General features: G+C 48.4%; 7 protein-coding genes across 7 annotated transcripts; 1 reads left to right on the top strand and 6 right to left on the bottom strand.

Moving 5' to 3' along the window:
* Window positions 1–1,589: 1,589 nt before the first annotated feature.
* HD556DRAFT_1235927 (uncharacterized protein) lies at window positions 1,590–4,338 on the bottom strand (the record flags this gene model as incomplete). The annotated part of the gene is made up of 3 exons (XM_041297785.1): window positions 1,590–3,886; window positions 3,943–4,041; window positions 4,098–4,338. 3 exons carry the CDS (start codon window positions 4,336–4,338, stop codon window positions 1,590–1,592), a joined length of 2,637 nt encoding a protein of 878 aa, XP_041161110.1.
* A 739-nt stretch (window positions 4,339–5,077) lies between these two features.
* On the bottom strand, window positions 5,078–5,342 carry HD556DRAFT_1208917 (COX7A, subunit VIIa of cytochrome c oxidase; the record flags this gene model as incomplete). Its single annotated transcript, XM_041296526.1, has 3 exons — window positions 5,078–5,121; window positions 5,173–5,195; window positions 5,245–5,342. Coding segments are annotated over 3 exons (165 nt in total), but the record flags the coding sequence as incomplete, so codon positions are not given.
* Window positions 5,343–5,435: 93 nt separating this feature from the next.
* Window positions 5,436–7,890, top strand: HD556DRAFT_1366373 (WD40-repeat-containing domain protein). The gene is made up of 8 exons (XM_041302813.1): window positions 5,436–5,705; window positions 5,769–5,866; window positions 5,931–6,081; window positions 6,130–6,423; window positions 6,478–6,642; window positions 6,700–6,961; window positions 7,080–7,326; window positions 7,441–7,890. Exons 1-8 carry the CDS (start codon window positions 5,621–5,623, stop codon window positions 7,480–7,482), a joined length of 1,344 nt encoding a protein of 447 aa, XP_041161112.1. The 5' UTR covers window positions 5,436–5,620; the 3' UTR covers window positions 7,483–7,890.
* Window positions 7,891–9,918, bottom strand: HD556DRAFT_1519243 (MFS general substrate transporter). Its single transcript, XM_041309123.1, has 7 exons — window positions 9,555–9,918; window positions 9,438–9,503; window positions 9,220–9,380; window positions 9,028–9,162; window positions 8,830–8,983; window positions 8,275–8,776; window positions 7,891–8,215 (listed from the first exon to the last, which is right to left on the bottom strand). The coding sequence occupies exons 1-7, from the start codon at window positions 9,723–9,725 to the stop codon at window positions 7,956–7,958; spliced, it is 1,449 nt and encodes a 482-aa protein (XP_041161113.1). The 5' UTR covers window positions 9,726–9,918; the 3' UTR covers window positions 7,891–7,955.
* A 174-nt stretch (window positions 9,919–10,092) lies between these two features.
* HD556DRAFT_1526881 (uncharacterized protein) lies at window positions 10,093–12,561 on the bottom strand. The gene is made up of 18 exons (XM_041309326.1): window positions 12,240–12,561; window positions 12,094–12,181; window positions 12,029–12,042; window positions 11,946–11,966; window positions 11,829–11,897; window positions 11,750–11,777; window positions 11,639–11,690; window positions 11,542–11,585; window positions 11,465–11,489; window positions 11,385–11,412; window positions 11,288–11,327; window positions 11,140–11,240; window positions 11,031–11,090; window positions 10,952–10,979; window positions 10,847–10,904; window positions 10,761–10,785; window positions 10,447–10,711; window positions 10,093–10,393 (listed from the first exon to the last, which is right to left on the bottom strand). Exons 1-17 carry the CDS (start codon window positions 12,317–12,319, stop codon window positions 10,516–10,518), a joined length of 957 nt encoding a protein of 318 aa, XP_041161114.1. The 5' UTR covers window positions 12,320–12,561; the 3' UTR covers window positions 10,093–10,393; window positions 10,447–10,515.
* Window positions 12,562–12,628: 67 nt separating this feature from the next.
* On the bottom strand, window positions 12,629–13,879 carry HD556DRAFT_1366420 (uncharacterized protein). Its single transcript, XM_041302814.1, has 2 exons — window positions 13,592–13,879; window positions 12,629–13,489 (listed from the first exon to the last, which is right to left on the bottom strand). The coding sequence occupies exons 1-2, from the start codon at window positions 13,789–13,791 to the stop codon at window positions 13,087–13,089; spliced, it is 603 nt and encodes a 200-aa protein (XP_041161115.1). The 5' UTR covers window positions 13,792–13,879; the 3' UTR covers window positions 12,629–13,086.
* Window positions 13,880–16,937, bottom strand: HD556DRAFT_1366423 (uncharacterized protein). The gene is made up of 10 exons (XM_041302815.1): window positions 16,837–16,937; window positions 15,851–16,784; window positions 15,663–15,770; window positions 15,514–15,600; window positions 15,118–15,465; window positions 14,787–15,065; window positions 14,684–14,734; window positions 14,554–14,632; window positions 14,250–14,498; window positions 13,880–14,193 (listed from the first exon to the last, which is right to left on the bottom strand). Exons 2-9 carry the CDS (start codon window positions 16,712–16,714, stop codon window positions 14,377–14,379), a joined length of 1,938 nt encoding a protein of 645 aa, XP_041161116.1. The 5' UTR covers window positions 16,715–16,784; window positions 16,837–16,937; the 3' UTR covers window positions 13,880–14,193; window positions 14,250–14,376.
* Between the last annotated feature and the right edge of the window lie 124 nt (window positions 16,938–17,061).

A 17,061-nucleotide genomic window follows, 5' to 3' on the forward strand; every position in this document is an offset into this window, starting at 1 on the left:
TAGTACGCTTTAAAAGGGTACCCAGACAGCCACAAGCCATCCAGCGCTCGACTTTCACTGGCAACGAATGGACAAATATGGAGGGGAGAAACGAAGTGAACGGACACGAACCCTGAAACCACTGGCAGTCGCCGCGGTGTTGGCTACAAATGCATATAATTGGAGAGGGTCGCCTTGAAATTAAGATTATGACAGGCTAGCCATGGCATCGAGGTGTTTGGTAGGGTGTAAGATTTACGTCAGCGCTCAAATTGAGAGTGAGACAATTTTTCGAACACTTGACCTGGGAGGCTCCATTAGAAAGATATCGGACGGTTTACGTCAGGCTCAACACGTAATACTTATGTGTCCACCAGCGAACATATCTTTGAATCAGAAGGCCAGCCGCTTGCACACTAAACGTCCTACAGCATCGACCACGCGTAGGAGGAGCGGTCCGGAAAATAATTAAAAATGATAACGATATAGGCGGCAAAACTGAGAAAAGCTCTTGGTGAGCAATGAAATAGGTATCGACGAGGAGAGGTCGTTAACTGGCAAGTAAAAGCACATTCGAGCATTGAATGATCCTTCACAATGGTAAGAGGTCACGGTGGTGCAGGGTAGTCGCACAGCGCCAAAGGGTAGAGGTGTGTACGTGACGGGTTGAGGGGAACCTGACAACCACACAAACACCGGCAGGCCAGCATGCGCAGAGAAATATACAGGAACTAGAAGACAACAATAAGATAAAGTAAGTGACAGATGACGGGGTGACGGGGTGACAGTACAGTTCGAAGACCGCAGAAAGCAGGAACATGAATAGATAGAGTTGGATTTGGTTGCGGCAGCATCGCCTTCTTCGTACACGGTGTATGCGGTATCGGGCCGCTTGGCATTGGTGTTATCTCGCCTGCGGGACGCTGGGACCGGCTCAGGTGCAGACGTTATGCTAGCGGCAGCAAAAGGTTCGACAACGTGAGCGGAGAATGGGAGACGAATTATAAGGTAGTTCGGGATCGTCCACAAGGATGGGCCTGGATGGCAGACTGACGTTTGAAGGCTGAAGCGTTACATTCGTCTTCATCGGACTGGCGTTTGCGGCGCTAGAATGTAAAATGAGAAGACAGAACAGATCTTCAAAAATGATACACCACTGGAACGGGCACGGACTGCAATGGAAAGCCAAGCCCAAACCTCTCTCTATAGCGGGAGCAAGTTGCGTATATATGACGAGCCGGGACTCCTGCCACTGAGCCGGGACCTCTGGACCCTGGTGCTTCCGCCAGACCACGTGCCACATGAAACCTAATAGGTGAGATCGACAACAATGGATGTGATATATTTGTGGTTGGAATAACTAGCACTATGAAGACGTAGGAAGGGCGTGGCCTACTCTAGCATTCGGGCGCACGACGCACGTACTAGTCACGGTACAGTAAACCACCTACAATTAGCTACCGAAGACTTATAAGTGACTATGCGGAGTCGAGACTCGAGAGTACTCAAGAAACATCCAGATATTCACATACAGTACATTCCATGGAAGCAATTAGTGGGGTACTTAGATGGCATGCAAGGGACAAATATGGAAGACAGCCCCCAACTCACTAATCAACCACCATCGCGACCTCCTCCGGCATCCCATTCTCCGCTACTCTTGATTCCATTCTCTCCTCTTCGCCATTCACAAAACCCTGCCCGTCACCGTTTGATACCAGCACAGTAGCGCCAGAACTTTCACCCAGCCCAGATCCCCCTTCGCCAGTATCCATTCCCGATGGCGGCAGCGGTAGCAAAAACGCCCCCTCCAGTAGCTTCGCCTCTTGACGTTCCTTCTCCTTGTTCTTCCAGTGCTCCTCAAGCCCCACCCGCGCATCATGGCTTGCCTCCCGGACCATCGCCGTGCGAGTGGGCTTCCACTTCGTCGGGTCCATCGCATTATAACACCCAGCCGTCAGACCCTCGAGAGCCCATAACTGCGTCCCACCAGCAGTAAGCGCGCGTTCGACGTGCCTGTCAAGCAGCCGGTGCTCGAGAAGGCCTGGGTAATATCGCCCCGCGATCCACGTCAAATCTACAACAATCTCATGGCCCGGCTTCAGGATGGGGCGGAACTTAAATCCGTCGGGGGCCTTTGGCAGTGGGAAGGAACTGAGGACTGGATGCGAGAGCGCGCTGTTCGCGTCACATTGTGGTGCGGTAGATGCAGAAGTGGAAGCGCCAGCTACGTTGCTGTGTGAAAGAACGTCTGTTGTCGTGCCTTCCACGGGAATCGCTGGATCTGGGTTTGCGAGTGGAGGCGGTTTCAGTGGGGATGGACCATTCATAAATGAAAGTCCAGATGGTACAGCATCCAACTGAAACGACCCATCCACGTTTGAATTGCCATTTTCGATCGCCTTACCCTTTCCTTTGTCAACTATCATCTCCCGACCGTCCCAGTCTTCCTCCCAGTCTTCATCCACGAGTTCATAAAGCGTCCCTACTGCATGGCAGACTTTGGATCCTCTTCCACTCGGCGGATCGGCAACGAATAATCCTTCGAGGCGCATGAACACGCCCCGCCCCTCAGCGCCACCGACTTGGCCGCCCATAGATCGCGCGTACTCCTGCGCCTTCTTACTTGGGCCAGCAGGTGCATCGATAAGGTCATTTCCTTCAGGAGCGATCTGGCCTCGCGAAAATTTGAGCCGAATAAGCTCGTCTGTCCAGATGCGCTCTGCACCCCACCACAAGCCTTGGTAGCGTGTCTGCACGACTGTCTGGGCCAGTGCCAGTGGGGGTAGCGGTGCAGAGATACTAGGCGTATGAGAGCCTGAGCCAGAGGGCGTCGCCATGGACGAGGCAAGGTTAGCATTATGTGCCATACTTGAGTTCATCACTGAATCGAGACTTTGGAATGTGTTGATTGATTGTGGTGGACCGGAATTGGGGTATTCAAGGCTGAATTTGAACTCCCAGTCGTCTGTGGGTGTCCAATACCCAGAAATATTTGCGCCGATCTGCAGCGCAATACCGTACGGGGCTGCAGCTTTTGCAAAGGTAACTTCTGATGAGGTGGAATAAGGGTTGAATGCGAAAGTGCGTGCGGGGTCTGGGTCGAGGTCCTCATAAGATACTGCATGGATAGCTTGGATAAGCTCATCTGAAGGGGCAACTGATTGATACGGAAGAACAAGTTGGTCTGAAATATACAATGATTGGGAGATACCAAGAAGTTTCATTTTGTAAGAAAGGTCGTGCCGGATGATCCAAGGGACTCCCTCATCACCATTGGATTCAGCGTTCGAGCTCGGATGACCGTTTGATGGACCATCAAGGATATCCATATCTGTGCCCTTTGGAATAGGCGTAGGCTTCATTCTTGTCTCTTCGACGAGACCTGGCCAGAAAAAGATGGAATCGTCGCCGCCTGGGCCACTGGGCCCTTCGATTGGGTTGTTCAATGCGCACCAAAGGAGTTCGCCGTCACGGAACCATCGACGAACCTTGACTTCGGGGCCATAGGCACAGCTCAAATCGGAGTTACGCTCCCTGAGCATGCTTTGCTTTGGTGCAGGCGGTCTGACTGGTTTTGGCATGCGACGTACACCGACATATGGTCTAAATCTTTCTTTGTCGCGTGAGCTTTTCTCTTGATCCCGAACAAGCCTGTCTTTAGGTGGCTGAGGCTGGCGTTTCAATTTAGGGGTTTGAACTGTCCGCGTGGGTGTGTTTGCGGCAGAGGGCGCGGAGCCGCCGCGCTTTGGAAGAAGGCCCATGGAGGCAGTTATTTCACGTTGGGGTTTTTTATTGCAATACTTGCAATTGCAGTTGCTACGGTCAAGCGTGGGGTCTGTGAGCAGCCATAGGGCGTGGGGAATAAACTCTGGGACAGAGCGGAAGCGCTTGGCATAGGTAGAACCTAGCATTTTAATGGTAAACACCAACTAATTGCGTTGACGGGGAAGCACAGCTCACCTATAAGATAGGCATCATGACGAGGACTATCCTTTGGTCCTTTGTTGTGATCGAACATCTGATAGCCCTCAGGCCATCCTTGCAAAACATAGTTGCCTTCTGTTGAAAGAATGAGATAAATGATCGGTGGCCAGTACATGAAAGGAAGCACTCACGAGGCATGTTAATCTTTGAGGCAAGGGCTGCAGCGACTTCGACACGCCATTTGATCGATAACGATTCATCGAGGGAAGCCTGTCGCATGAAGTTTACATGGCCCTCACTGTCAATGTGGGGGGTAGTGTTTGTGGGCCAATTGCTTGGGTCACCGTCAGATCTTGGGAAGTCAATAAAGGTAGGATTAGGAGGGATGGCGTGTGATGAGCCGAACCCCTTGTGGGTGTTTCTAGCACTCATCCCGCGCGCTGTGAGTGCGACCAAGAGTTTGTGTACTACGACACGCTGGATCATATTAATAGGCGATTATATCAGCAGAATAAATAAATGCAAACACTGGCAGCGCTTTATTATCCTCCAAAACTTTTGTTGGTATACTCATGTATGATGCTCGCGGCTTCATGCGATTTTCAGTCAGCATTTTTCTGTTGAAGACGCTTGACGACGAGATCATCTTGCATGAACTGCCGTTGATTATCTACGTCCTGCACATCCATTTCTTGTGGCAAAGGCGTTAAACAACACGGCAAAAACGAGATACGTAGTATCGTGGCCAGGTTCAAGAAACCATCTGCCTGTTATTTTTGTCAGGAGGATGGTTTGATTCTTGCCAGACATTTTGTGTACTTCGTAGATCTTTGAGTACATGTTTCATTCATACAAGCAATCTCCTTCGAGCGTGCCATTCCAAGTAATGCCAACATGTGCGTTGCTCCCTAGGTCTGTTTTCTAAGACAAAATTTGAAGCTGAAGTGTACGGGAGACCCGCCCCGTTCGATGTCGGACAGAAAGTCGAGCATGACACACGCAAAGAATCGCCCAATCATGCACCAGCACAATAGATTAAAACCATACGCAGGCGAGGTGGTCTCTCCTAGGCAGTCCAATAGAAAGGCGTTCCTTCTAAGGAGGATACAGTCCATTATTTGGAAGAGGTTCGGTGTACACTAAGGCGCAATTATCACTGCAACTGCTGCACTTTTGCCCGCTCCAGCTTGAAGTAAAACTCCTCCTGCCTTTGTACTGCAGCGAGTCAGCGTTAACGAATGAGGTGCCACGACAACCCAGACGTACCAGACTTGAGATGTACGCCATACCTATTCACATATGAGCATGCTTTGAGAAGCCGAAATACAATCTACTTACCAAAAAGCATAAGCAGATGAGACGCCGAGACCAAGGGCGACCGAAAGGTCGAGCCACAGTCTCTTTCTAAGTTTGCCAGTGATTGGTGCAATAGGCATTGTTGGATTAAAGATTGTTTTCAATGTTGAACGTTACGGTGCAAGCCGGGTCCAGGTAGTGTGGGTGTAGCCAAACAAGAGCACAACAAAACGGCTCATCTCATCCACTTGGCTAGCATTGGCATTGTACGAGCTCGCTACCCTGAACCTTTAAACTCGTACAATCATCAATCTAGTTGTCTTCCATCTTGCGGTACAAATCAGAATTAGATCAAAAAATCAATTCTAAACTACTCTTATAACAATCACAGCGAACCCCCTCTAGCCACGCTACAATCATGGATATCGACCCATCAGGCTCTGGTAGCTGGCGCTTTGCACAATGCTTCGGTGACAAGGGTGAAGTGGACGACATCACAGAAGGTCCGTGCACCCACTCTGATCGACTCTCTGGTTCAACTGACCCGCATCGATGGGATACCGCAGCCGACATCATATCCACAGTCGAGTTCGATGCAACTGGAAATTACCTCGCCACAGGCGACAAAGGTGGTCGTGTCGTTCTCTTTGAGCGCAACGAGTCTGTGAGTATCATTCTCATTCCATTGTTCTCATATTAAAACCCTGATTACGCCACGCGATCATTAGAAAAGAGGCTGCGAGTACAAGTTTTACACAGAGTTCCAGTCACACGAGCCCGAATTCGATTATCTAAAGTCTCTTGAAATCGAGGAGAAGATCAACAAGATCAAGTGGTGTAGACGACAAAATACCGCCCACTTCCTACTTTCTACCAACGGTTTGCCACCCCTTTCCCTCCCAGCACTTCTGACTAATCCCACACTAGACAAGACAATCAAACTCTGGAAAATATTTGAGAAGAGTATCCGTGTAGTCTCTGAGTCAAACCACCTCGATGGCCATCGTGCCCTTCCACCCCCAAGTCTTGTCTCCCATCTCAAGCTCCCCCGCATGCAGCCACAGGACAACATTATCGCCGCAGTCCCACGTAAAGTCTACGCCAATGCACATGCCTACCACATCCATTCCATCTCTGTCAATTCCGACCAGGAAACCTACATCTCCGCAGACGATCTACGCATCAACCTTTGGAACCTCGGCATCAGTGATCAGAGTTTCAGTAAGTCTCCTTCATCTACTACCCTGATCTAGAGAAGACGCTCATGACTAATAGACATCGTGGATATCAAACCTGTGAATATGGAAGAACTCACAGAAGTGATCACCGCAGCGGAATTCCACCCTCAGCAATGCAACCTTTTCATGTACTCGAGCTCAAAAAGTAATATCAAGCTCGCAGATATGCGCGACTCCGCACTATGTGACCGTCATGCAAAATGTACGTACCTCATTTAAATCTCTAAACCCTTTGCCTCTCACATCGAATTATGTGCAGGCTTCGAAGAAGAAGAGGACCCCACATCCCGATCCTTCTTCTCCGAGATCATATCTTCCATATCTGATGTTAAGTTCAGTCATGACGGGCGGTATATCTTGTCGCGCGACTATCTCTCCCTCAAGATCTGGGACATTAATATGGAGTCGCGTCCTGTGAAGACCATTCCTATCCATGATCACCTCCGCGGCAAGCTTTGCGATCTGTATGAGAACGACTGCATCTTTGATAAGTTTGAGTGTGTATGGAGTGGAGATGATAAGTGCGTATTCGCTCTCATCGTGCCCTTACCCCTGTGCCTTTCTTTATCTTCTGCTCCACCGTTCTCCGATCGATCCCTTTTTATCTCCCGAACCATTACTGATTGACTTGCAACCCAGGCACGTGCTAACGGGCTCGTACCACAACTTCTTCCGCATATTTGACACAGACTCGCCAAATGACGTCGTGCTGCAAGCGGACAAGTCTGCTTTCAAGGCCAAGAAGATCGGTGCACCCGCAGGTAAGAACGGGCTCAAGAACGGCCCGCGTCCCGGCGGACTGCGGGACGCAATGCAAACAGATACGCTTGACTTTAACAAGAAGATCTTGCATGCTAGCTGGCATCCACGGGAGAACACGATCGCTGTGAGTGTTACGCTTTGCATATAGTTCGTGCTTTGCGCCGTTAGTTTTTTGTGCTGCCGATCTTTCCTGCTTTGCATCTGTGTTCCAGTCTGTGTACTAACACTTTATAATTAGATCGCTGCAACGAACAACCTATTCTTGTACAGCGCAGCATAATACGTTTCTACCCCCACCCACATTTCTCCGGCAAGAGAGGGCAAGTCAGCGGTGTACAAGCGCCCGAGACACCGTATTACGCACGGACTTATTCTTTCTTACACTACACTACCATATTACTGTGGGCGCTCTTTTTATCCATCTTGCTTACGATACGAATCAGATACCACGTACAACTGCGTATTACCCTGTTTGTGTTTTCGGGACTTGTTTCTCATCTTTGGGCGCCCAGCCTTCCCTCTTCCTGTCCACCTCACTCACGCGCAACTTGCATATCCCTCTATCAGACTACCACCACGTACATCATGTTTTCGAAAAAGATTCGTGTAGAATGAGATGAAAGAAGAAGTAATCAATGACAAGGGCTTGTATCATTTATGTACATTCGCGGATGACTTCATGCGAGGTTTACTAAGAGCATACTGGTTTATTCATTCCTCTACCGTATGAATTACTCGCAAGGCGACAAATTTTTACTCATCCTCATCTCTATTCTGCAATTCCTTAGGTAGGTAAGACGCTAACCACAACATCCCAACCGCAGGTATGCACAGAACAACAAATACCGCGTGACCACCCAAAACATTGTGATCCTTCGAGAACGCGAAAATGGACCCGGTGAACATGGGACCGATTGCACGTGCGATTGATACTGTCATTTGACCCATACCATTGATCGCACCCAGGACATTTTTCGTGGGTGCGGACGCGGTAATGAACATTAATATACTCGCTGGTTGTAAGTGAGCATGGGACCTACGATAGAGACACGCGCAATGACAGAAGGCTCACCTAGAGAGATGTCCCACGCTACTATCAGAAGAAGGTGGCACATCAGTGCGATCGAGACCATGTAGTCAGCGCCTCCGGAGAAGACGAGCCATGACATGACTGGAAACGTGACCATGATAGGTATAAAACACGATATACCTGTGTAGAATGTGCGTTTGGGACCTAGCCGGTCAACGATTTTGGCGAAGAACAGCGCCTGGAATAAACCGTCGATGATGCCGAATAGCGCCATCCATAACCCAATCGTTTGGGGTGCGAATCCTAGTCCGCCGAGGTAGTGAGGGGTGGAATAAAACAAGGGCATGAGAGCAAAGATACAGATGTCGAGAAACGAAAGAAATGTTTGATTCGCTAGGGGAATTATGATGCTACGAATGAGCAGCGAACGTAGGGGGACGGGGACGTTGGCCATATTCTCCGAGGGTGATTCATTACTCCTGTATTCTTCCGAAAGTTGTTCGCCCGTGGCATTGCTATTGCGCTTGCGCTTGGTTGCTAATGTCTGAAACAGGGTTAATATTTGTGACCGGGATGTCTATCTCGAGTCTGACTTGCCTCTTCCAGGAGAAATACGAGCATGAACGACACGGAAACAATCGATGCAGCAACAGCACAGGGCAAGAAATACGGATATTTTGCCCAGAATTGTCCAGCAAAGAGATTTGGCCAACGGTCTTGAGGGCGAGCTAGAGTTCCCCCCATAACGAAGCTGCAACACTCTCAGCACGAGTTTGTATTCAGAGAAAGACTGACCCGAAGAAGCTCCCAAAGCACCATGTGATGGGTATAAGAGCAAATCCTTGCGCCATGTTGGTCGAATCCGTGAGTTCGCCCATCATACTTCTCATGACTCCGCTATTACCATTGAGCATTCCACAGATACAACGGCTATTTGGCTCATTGTATAGAAATACTCAACCATCTACACAAATTAGATTGACTGACCTGACGACAAGAGTCCAGAAGGAGGTCGAGAGACCGAAGCAGAGCATTGAGAGACCCACTCCAAATAAACCGATCATAATGACAGGTTTGCGTCCAATGCGATCAGAAAGACGGCTCCATTTCAATACCGTCAGTGATTCTGTGATGAAGAAAAGTGATTCCTGGTATCACCGGAGTCATATAACTCTGTGTTCGCTCAAATAACATGTCAGACCTACTATAATTCCAGCGTAATAACCGACTGCTGCATCGTTACCACCAGTGATATCAAGTTCTCGGATCAGCTGCGATTAACGTTCAAATTTAACCCCCTGAAGAAGCTTCTGATATTATACCTGGTTGATGTACGGGTATATTGACATGCAAGCAATGGGTTCTGCCATTTGGACAAGCATCAAAATGCCGATCTGCAGTTTTGGAAGGGGCGTCTTTTGCTTTTTTTGCGTGGTTTCGTGCAGAAGGGGAGATGTTTCCATCTCAGAACCCTGGACATCGAAGATACTCATCCTGTTACAATTGACCTTGGGGGCGACGTGATTTGTGAGCAGGCGCTGCAAAGTAAACAATCAACATTGAAATTTGAGAGTCCGCGCCAGCACACGCAAATGATAGCAAGAATAGCTATGAGCGCTGATCCATCTGACGCATATAACGCTTGACCGGTTTAACCGCGTGCTGTGGAACATGACTCGTTTTTAGGGTGTTGTTTGGCAGAAGCTTCAAAAATAAACAACCGCTTTCGGGAATGTTATTTCGTCTGAAGTAGCACACAGTAACAACAACAACATATGGTGTTCAGGTCAGATAATGATAAGTGAACAATGGCCTTTTCAAGTTCCGTGATGTAGAAGGTATAGAATATATCCAAAGAATCACATATATTTCAATTGGCTGCGTCACGGGTCGGCATCGTCGGACCGGTAGGAAAGAGGGTAGAGGATCGTACTGGCCTCAGGAGAGTAGTGACATGATAATGGCTACGAAAATTGTGATCACGGACAACTTTACACCAATACTACCAAGTAATGATCTTATCTTCAAGCTTCAGTGAGGAACACAGGATTTGTGCACGGCGACATTCGAACGAAAATAAGTCTCATAGTAGTGAATCTAGAAGGACAGAGGCATTGTGAAGAATAAATTATATGAATTCTTTCTGATGGTCTGATTACGGCTGCCAGTGAATGTAAGTATAGTGGATGTAACAGCTTCTCGACACATACGTACGATAACAACTTAGTACTTAACTCTAGGCAATTGCGACAACACCGAGACGGTGGCATTATGTCCAAAGGATTATAGTGGCTCGACTTGACAGGAGGACACTTTTGAGGAATCTGTTCCTTCTTGCATTGCCGATATTTCCTGCAGCCCGGATTTCTTGTCTGGCAAGCCCACATGAATCGCCTGTGTGAAGCGTGCAAAACTGATTTCGGAAATCTCGGCTTCGTGGGCTGTCTGTGGCTGCAGGTAGGAATCCCGAGCGATTAAGCTGAGCAAGATATCAGCAGTCTCTTCTATCACCGTTAGGAACAACTCACTTGGCGAGAAGACATGTAGCATATACTGTCACGCCAGGACGTCAGAACATTCCGTGTACTCGAGTTGATAACAACAAGACTCTCACAGCCTCCAATAGGAAAACACATATGTAGATGATACACATCGAAACGGCAAGCTGCCCACTGCGTCTTGGTCAGAGACATAGTTATTGTGCGCGATAAGCACTCACAATTCCCATAGTGATAGATGCCACCACACTACACAGGAAGCAGTGAGTATATATCCACTGTCAATGCAAAGGAACTTGCGTTGTAATCAAACCCGTTTGCGAGCAGAATATGATAAGTTTCGTGATCATTCGGTTGGTTCTGAACACCAAGACTGTCAGTTAATTTCATACTCGAACTGATTAATCACCTTGGCGATTCAGTCCTGTGTTTGTGGAGAATATAGGCCGTAGTTCCAGCGATAAGAACATCATCGATTGCTGAACAACCAAGCGAGATCAAGGTAGACCACTTTATCCTTGTGAGTTGCTTCCCGATCAAAGGTAGAACAAGCTTACATTAACCACGACATTCAAGTTGTAATGGCTTAGTCGGGAGCTGTTTCCCTTATTTGAGAAAAACCTAACAGGGCGACACTGATAAAATTGGACCTACATGTAGATTGTACTAAGAACACCAAAAGCTATTTTTCGTGATTAAGTAGCGATTATCCGTTGCAAGATAAACTATCGCACCTTGCTCCATGACACAAAATGCAATCTGATTGACGCAATCAGTCGCTGTTTCCGAGGCAGCCAAACGCAGTGCTTACCAGGACGAATGTTATTCTCCGTTTACCATAGAAACTCTTCTCAACTTTACGCACGCATCAGAAAGAAGTGTCATAGTAGTACGTCAGCAGCACGCACGTCTGAAAACCCTAGATATGAAAACGCCATGCACAACAGACGTGGTCAACGACTATGGAACGACAGTGAGTTTGATTAGTTCGAGACTGGCGGAAGAAAGGCGCCACTTGCACATATTCCGTTGTAAAGCGCCAAGTTTCTGTCGTTCTGTCAGAAAGTGCCTTGATGAATAACCTTAAATGCCACCAACATCAACATATGGCGGAGTGTCATATTGAACTTTAACGCATGAGCGAACGATATCCAAGTAGCAACTGCCCTAGCAGGACTTTCAGCGGCTTGTACAAATATTTCCATAGAGACTCACATTTGAACAGCTTGGATTAACCTGTAACGCAACGCCAGTCTTTCCGTTAATTGTTGCATGCATGACCAATTGAAGATGTTTACCAGATGAAGGCAACCTGTTCTGCACTGTCAGCGATGAGTCTGTGATATGCGACGAAAATTCATACGAGAGCTTTAGACTGCCTGTTCTCCCCAGATCGAATTGTATTTCTCCGGAAATAGATCCAAACTTGCGCAGTCAAAATCAAGAAAACTCTATAAACCTTCGTTAGTATATGACTGCCGCCAGTATGGCTCTCGATAACAATCATACATAGATGATATACCAAAACCAGTCATCACCGAAGCCACAATCCTGATAGCGGAACTGTATGTCAACACGACCTGGGTCATGGCGCAAATGTAGTTGCTGATTCTTCTTTGGAGGATGAGATGTAAATCGAAGGAAGTTCAGAAGAGTAACCAGCAATGTGCATCACTTAATAGTACAGGTGGCCGCACAAATCCGGTGAATGTTCTGGGAGAAGATGTGAGCATAGCGCTAGCTACTAGTACTAAGTAGTACTGAGATACTTAGAGCCATCATATCCGCCAAGGCTGGATCAATCGGGCTTATAAACCTGGTTACCCGCCGGGGTCCCGGCCGGGCCTTGCAAGCAATTGTATCTAAGTAGTCCAAGGCTGTGCAGCTGAAGCGCCTCTAGTTTGTTTATATCATTCCGTGATCAATATTATCTCAACCGCATCCCTCATTCACTGATGACTCGCAGCACGAATTGTGAATTCTGGCACAGCTAATTCGATGTGTCGCAATGACCTTTCAGAAATAGTCAAAACGGCAACGATGTCTGTCCTGAAAAAGCATCATGGCGCCAATTTCCAAATACCTGAAATAACCGAGGCCAACGTCTGTAGACAACAACACCCGTTGGATGATGATGCAATACCCAGGAGCTGTTGCAGGTATTGCATTTCGTGGGACCAGTGCCAGTGATTCAGTGCCGATTTACATGTGTATCATTTCGTGAACGTGGTCACCTGCTCAGCTGGGCTTCTGTCGTCAAAATCTTCGTAACGATGCCGCAGTCGACTCAAAACCGACGATACCTGCGCTTGCCCACGTCGATAATCACTCGAGCTTGATTTTGTACAAATGATCATTATCTTCCGCACCTACTCATTTGTCCAGTGGTCTTATCGCAGAAATCGGGCCTCGGGAACAAAAGGAGATCATATAGATTTTGGACGAGACGTTTTGTAAACAAAGGGACATGGACGTTCCGTGCTAGTAAGTGCATCAGGCAGAGAGTTGATAAGCGCATTCTGAATCCACCCACAATATTTAAGATGAAATGAATTACTTTGTAGCAGCGTACCAGTACGCCCATCGCCTTTTCTCCCCCTTCTCTGCTAGAGTTCGTGATTTGAATCATAGTATTACCGTCAAGGATCGACTTGCTGCGGAATTCAATCACCTCGTCCGCTTCAGACTCTCCATCTTCCCGATCTTCACCGCTCGTGTCAAATGAGGAAGTGGCTGCAGAAGCCACGCTGGACTCAAGGGTAAGCTGGTCTCTTCTCCTGGCCAGATTTCTTTATCCCTCTATAAAATTTAGTTGGTTGCTCGTTTCATTCACAGAAAAGCGGCTCACCCCTATCTTGAAGATACCCGGGCACTTGCCCCTGCTTGACCCGCAGTCCAGGATAGTAGCGCTCGTTGGCAGTATAATAGGGGCTCCCGATGCATATAGCTGGTTGGTAGAATCCCAGCACCAGTCGTCCGAAGAAGGAAATTGTGCTGGGAGGCGAAGTCTAAAGGAAAGGCAACTATCAGCTGGATGGGTGTCTGGAAGCGCAATGATCATAAAGATGTAATTTTGCGAGACTGTCAAATATCGTGATGACTCGAGGGAAAGACCAGACAAACAACTAAGACGTGTATCGAATGAAAGGCATTGACATACAAAACATACGTGCAAAGAGTGTTGGAAACACTGGATGCTCATGCGCTCTGGGTGAGTAGTGGGAGGCAGGGCTGCAAGAGTCCACCTGGCAGCCGGTGTTGGAACAAGCGCACAGTCGCTGCAAGCCACCCAGAGTACCTCATCCGATGGGCATAACACGAACGTTCTTCTACGACGAATTGCGCATCAGAAACTTGTGAGCACTCAAGGGAACGTGACCGGTCGAAAGTGAGTGGCCAGACTTGGTTTCTCATATGCAGCCCCCACCCCTTGCTATCTTCGTTCGTGCACTATAGTACTTACCTGGTATCTAAAGGTAAGTGATGGGGCTTTCGTGCCATTAACTTCCAAGTACTTACGTATATGGGGACCTGTGTGAGGGGTTTCTTGAGACTGGGTGGCAGGGAGTGGACAGTCAGTTTACAGGACCAAAACCAGTTCATCCCATTCATATGATACAAGCCCAATATATAACGATAGAATCTGTCATGTAGACGGCATCTTCAAGCATGTCGTCTTCAGTCCATCTCCACTCCACTTCGCCACCTCGATCAAAAGGTCGCGTTTCTTCTCTACAGCCGTGGCTGAGTGAAGCTCATAGAGCGTCGCTGTCAAGACTTCAGTATTCAAAAATTTCCACAATGGGATTGATGATCCACGCACAAAGATTAAAGAGGTACGGTTCTGCCACCACGACAGCCGACGGGGAGCTATGCATTGCAGTCTCAAGGACTTCGATACTCTAGGAAAGCCGTCGAGCACGAAAACACGATAAAAGTCAGAGAATATTCACCTCCTTGAGTTTTCCCTGGCTCAGAAGAGCCACAGACAGATTATTGATCGCCTGAGTGTGTAAATATCAATTGCAAGCAAAACAACGCCAATGAAGTATTTACCACAAAGTTATCCGGCTCTGCCTGTACGAGGGCTTGAAGCAGTTCATCCGCCCGCGTCCAGTTCCCCTCAGCACATGCAAGCAAGGCAGCATTCATATCTTTGAGTGTCTGCGGGACGCTGGCATCACTCTCCACGACAGCAAAATGCGCCGCAGCCTGCGCAAGGTAACCACTCTGCAAGTAAATGCGACCCACAGCAGACCGGATGGCAGGGGAGGGTTGTTGCCCAGTACGTTGTGCGAACAGTGGCTCTAAAAGATTCGTTGCAGCAGTAAAGTCCTGCACATAGGGGTATCAGCTCGCTTATCGAGATATGTAAAGATATACATGCCTTCATCTCGATCATTTGAGACGCGATGATCAGGCACATCCGTGCAGCGCGCTCAAGCCACATCGATAAACTGGAGTCGTCGCCCTCTGTTTTCGAAATCTTGGCTTGAAGCTTGCACTTCTTGAGCAAAGCGTAAAGAATGTCCAGGTAGCCCATGGGGTCGCCTGCCCAGTATTTGAGGCGTGCGTGCATGACCTCGAGCTCAAACGGAAGGATGCGGTCGAATAGGTATGCTCGGGCGGACGGGGGCTCTGTGGCATTGAGCACTGCAAAAAGGTTGGTGCATTCAGCAGATGTTTGGTTGTAGAGACGGAGACGAGCGAGGCTTGACAGGCGTAAAGACCAGAGCTGTTGAAAGAGGCTAAGTCATAGCGTGCATGGCCGTCATGTACTTACATCGAGAACACGAATGAGGTCCTCAGGATCACAAGTTATTAGACGATCTCGCGCCATTCTGGCAAGCGCACGCCAACTGTTTGACATCTAATATTCGGGGCGCACTCATTGAGATCTTGGATTAGCACAAGGCGTACACTCATACTCACAACCATGGAGTGAAAATCAGAATGCTGCCATTCGCCAGTGACATCTCGTACAGGACGCTTCTCTAGCGGAGATACATATTTCGTGAGGAGAATATTTAGAGGGTCCGTCTAATAGTACATGGGATATACATCAATGGTGGGCGTTGATGGAACCACCAGGTGAGAGTGTAAGATAAAGAGAGGCGTACGTTTGGGATGGGTAAGAACATGGTAGGCATGGTTAGCCCAGGAAGATACAATTCGGGTGCCTCAGACTCGGTGTCGCTTGGGGGAGGCGGGGGCACGTCTTTGTTGACGTTGGGGGAAGGTAGCGAGAGGGGTACAGAAGGCGTAAGAAGTGCTGATTGTGCGAGGGCGATCTCTTCATCTGCAGGGGGGACACTTTCACTCTCGAGCGAAGCAGCTTCAACTTCAGATGAGGCATCCTCGCCTTCGGACGAGGCATCCTCTGAGCCTTCAACTATGAACGGGTCCGGTAGCTCAGGCTCGGACACTTGTGATGGTGTACCTGGACCCTCCCCACTATCCTCAGGTAAAGTCTGGAGTAATTGTGGGGGGCGATCGATAGAATCCTCCAGATGCATGGACTGAGCAGAAGCGTAGAGAGAGCTCTGGGAAGGGTGGGAGGAAGTGGCTGATTCTGCAACCGAACTATTTCGGTCGAGGGATTTAATGCGTGCACGTGGAGAAGCAAGACCCCAGTCGGCGGTGACAAAGGTACCGCTGTTATCCGATCCATGGGTTTCAGCCGACATCATGTCTTCTGAGAGTGTTCTGGAGTGCTTTGAGCTGATATCGATAACGTCCGAAGAGTAGCGAGAGCCCAGAGTTGCACTGCTTGACGCACTGCGAGGGCTGGATGGTGTAATGATTGTGTTCGGTGAATAATGATCATCGTACAGAGGAGAGTGGTTAGGAGAGGGTGTGGATGGGGCAGAAGAGCTTGTTGTAGTGGTTGTCGATGTGGTGGTAGCTGATGACTTTCGCTTATGTTTCTGGGATAGCCTTCTCTTGACGTCTTTCACAAACGTTTTGATCGACTTGACCTGCATTGTCGAGAAGCTGGGTGGTGCTGAAGTATAATTGCGAATGTTCTTGATGCTTTAGGCTTGGATGATGGCACTGCGGTTGGATGTTTAGAGAAGGTAGGACTGATGACGGATGGGTGACTTGCCTTTTAATGCTTGCTAAAGATCCGCTTTACACGTTGCAGCACACCAGCTGACAATGCTTTCTGTGCGTGTATTAGTAATGATAAAATGGACCGTCGGATGTCTCAAACTCACCAATTGTTTGTACTACGTAGTAGGTCTTTTTAAATTCCTAGCGAGACGAGTGCTGCTTCATACATAATAAATGTGCTAGCTTGAAAGCCCTTTTTATACCCGATCGAGTCGGC

Source organism: Suillus plorans (genome assembly GCF_016647745.1).
Source record: "Suillus plorans strain S12 chromosome Unknown HD556scaffold_23, whole genome shotgun sequence".
NCBI lineage: Eukaryota > Fungi > Basidiomycota > Agaricomycetes > Boletales > Suillaceae > Suillus > Suillus plorans.

Coding starts and splice junctions, on each gene's coding strand:
- HD556DRAFT_1366373 (XM_041302813.1), top strand. CDS start 5,621: ATGGATATCGACCCATCAGGCTCTGGTAGCTGGCGCTTTGCACAATGC. Junction 6,643..6,699: donor ATGTGACCGTCATGCAAAAT/GTACGTACCTCA, acceptor AATTATGTGCAG/GCTTCGAAGAAGAAGAGGAC. Junction 7,327..7,440: donor CACGGGAGAACACGATCGCT/GTGAGTGTTACG, acceptor CTTTATAATTAG/ATCGCTGCAACGAACAACCT.
- HD556DRAFT_1519243 (XM_041309123.1), bottom strand. CDS start 9,725: ATGAGTATCTTCGATGTCCAGGGTTCTGAGATGGAAACATCTCCCCTT. Junction 8,777..8,829: donor TCGTATTTCTCCTGGAAGAG/GCAAGTCAGACT, acceptor ACCCTGTTTCAG/ACATTAGCAACCAAGCGCAA. Junction 8,216..8,274: donor AGCGTGGGACATCTCTCTAG/GTGAGCCTTCTG, acceptor ACTTACAACCAG/CGAGTATATTAATGTTCATT.
- HD556DRAFT_1526881 (XM_041309326.1), bottom strand. CDS start 12,319: ATGACCCAGGTCGTGTTGACATACAGTTCCGCTATCAGGATTGTGGCT. Junction 10,905..10,951: donor CATCTATCACTATGGGAATT/GTGAGTGCTTAT, acceptor ACCAAGACGCAG/TGGGCAGCTTGCCGTTTCGA. Junction 10,712..10,760: donor GCTACATGTCTTCTCGCCAA/GTGAGTTGTTCC, acceptor TATCTTGCTCAG/CTTAATCGCTCGGGATTCCT.
- HD556DRAFT_1366423 (XM_041302815.1), bottom strand. CDS start 16,714: ATGCAGGTCAAGTCGATCAAAACGTTTGTGAAAGACGTCAAGAGAAGG. Junction 15,066..15,117: donor CTCAAATGATCGAGATGAAG/GCATGTATATCT, acceptor CCCTATGTGCAG/GACTTTACTGCTGCAACGAA. Junction 14,735..14,786: donor CAGAGCCGGATAACTTTGTG/GTAAATACTTCA, acceptor TTACACACTCAG/GCGATCAATAATCTGTCTGT.
- HD556DRAFT_1366420 (XM_041302814.1), bottom strand. CDS start 13,791: ATGATCATTGCGCTTCCAGACACCCATCCAGCTGATAGTTGCCTTTCC. Junction 13,490..13,591: donor AGGGGCAAGTGCCCGGGTAT/CTTCAAGATAGG, acceptor AGACCAGCTTAC/CCTTGAGTCCAGCGTGGCTT.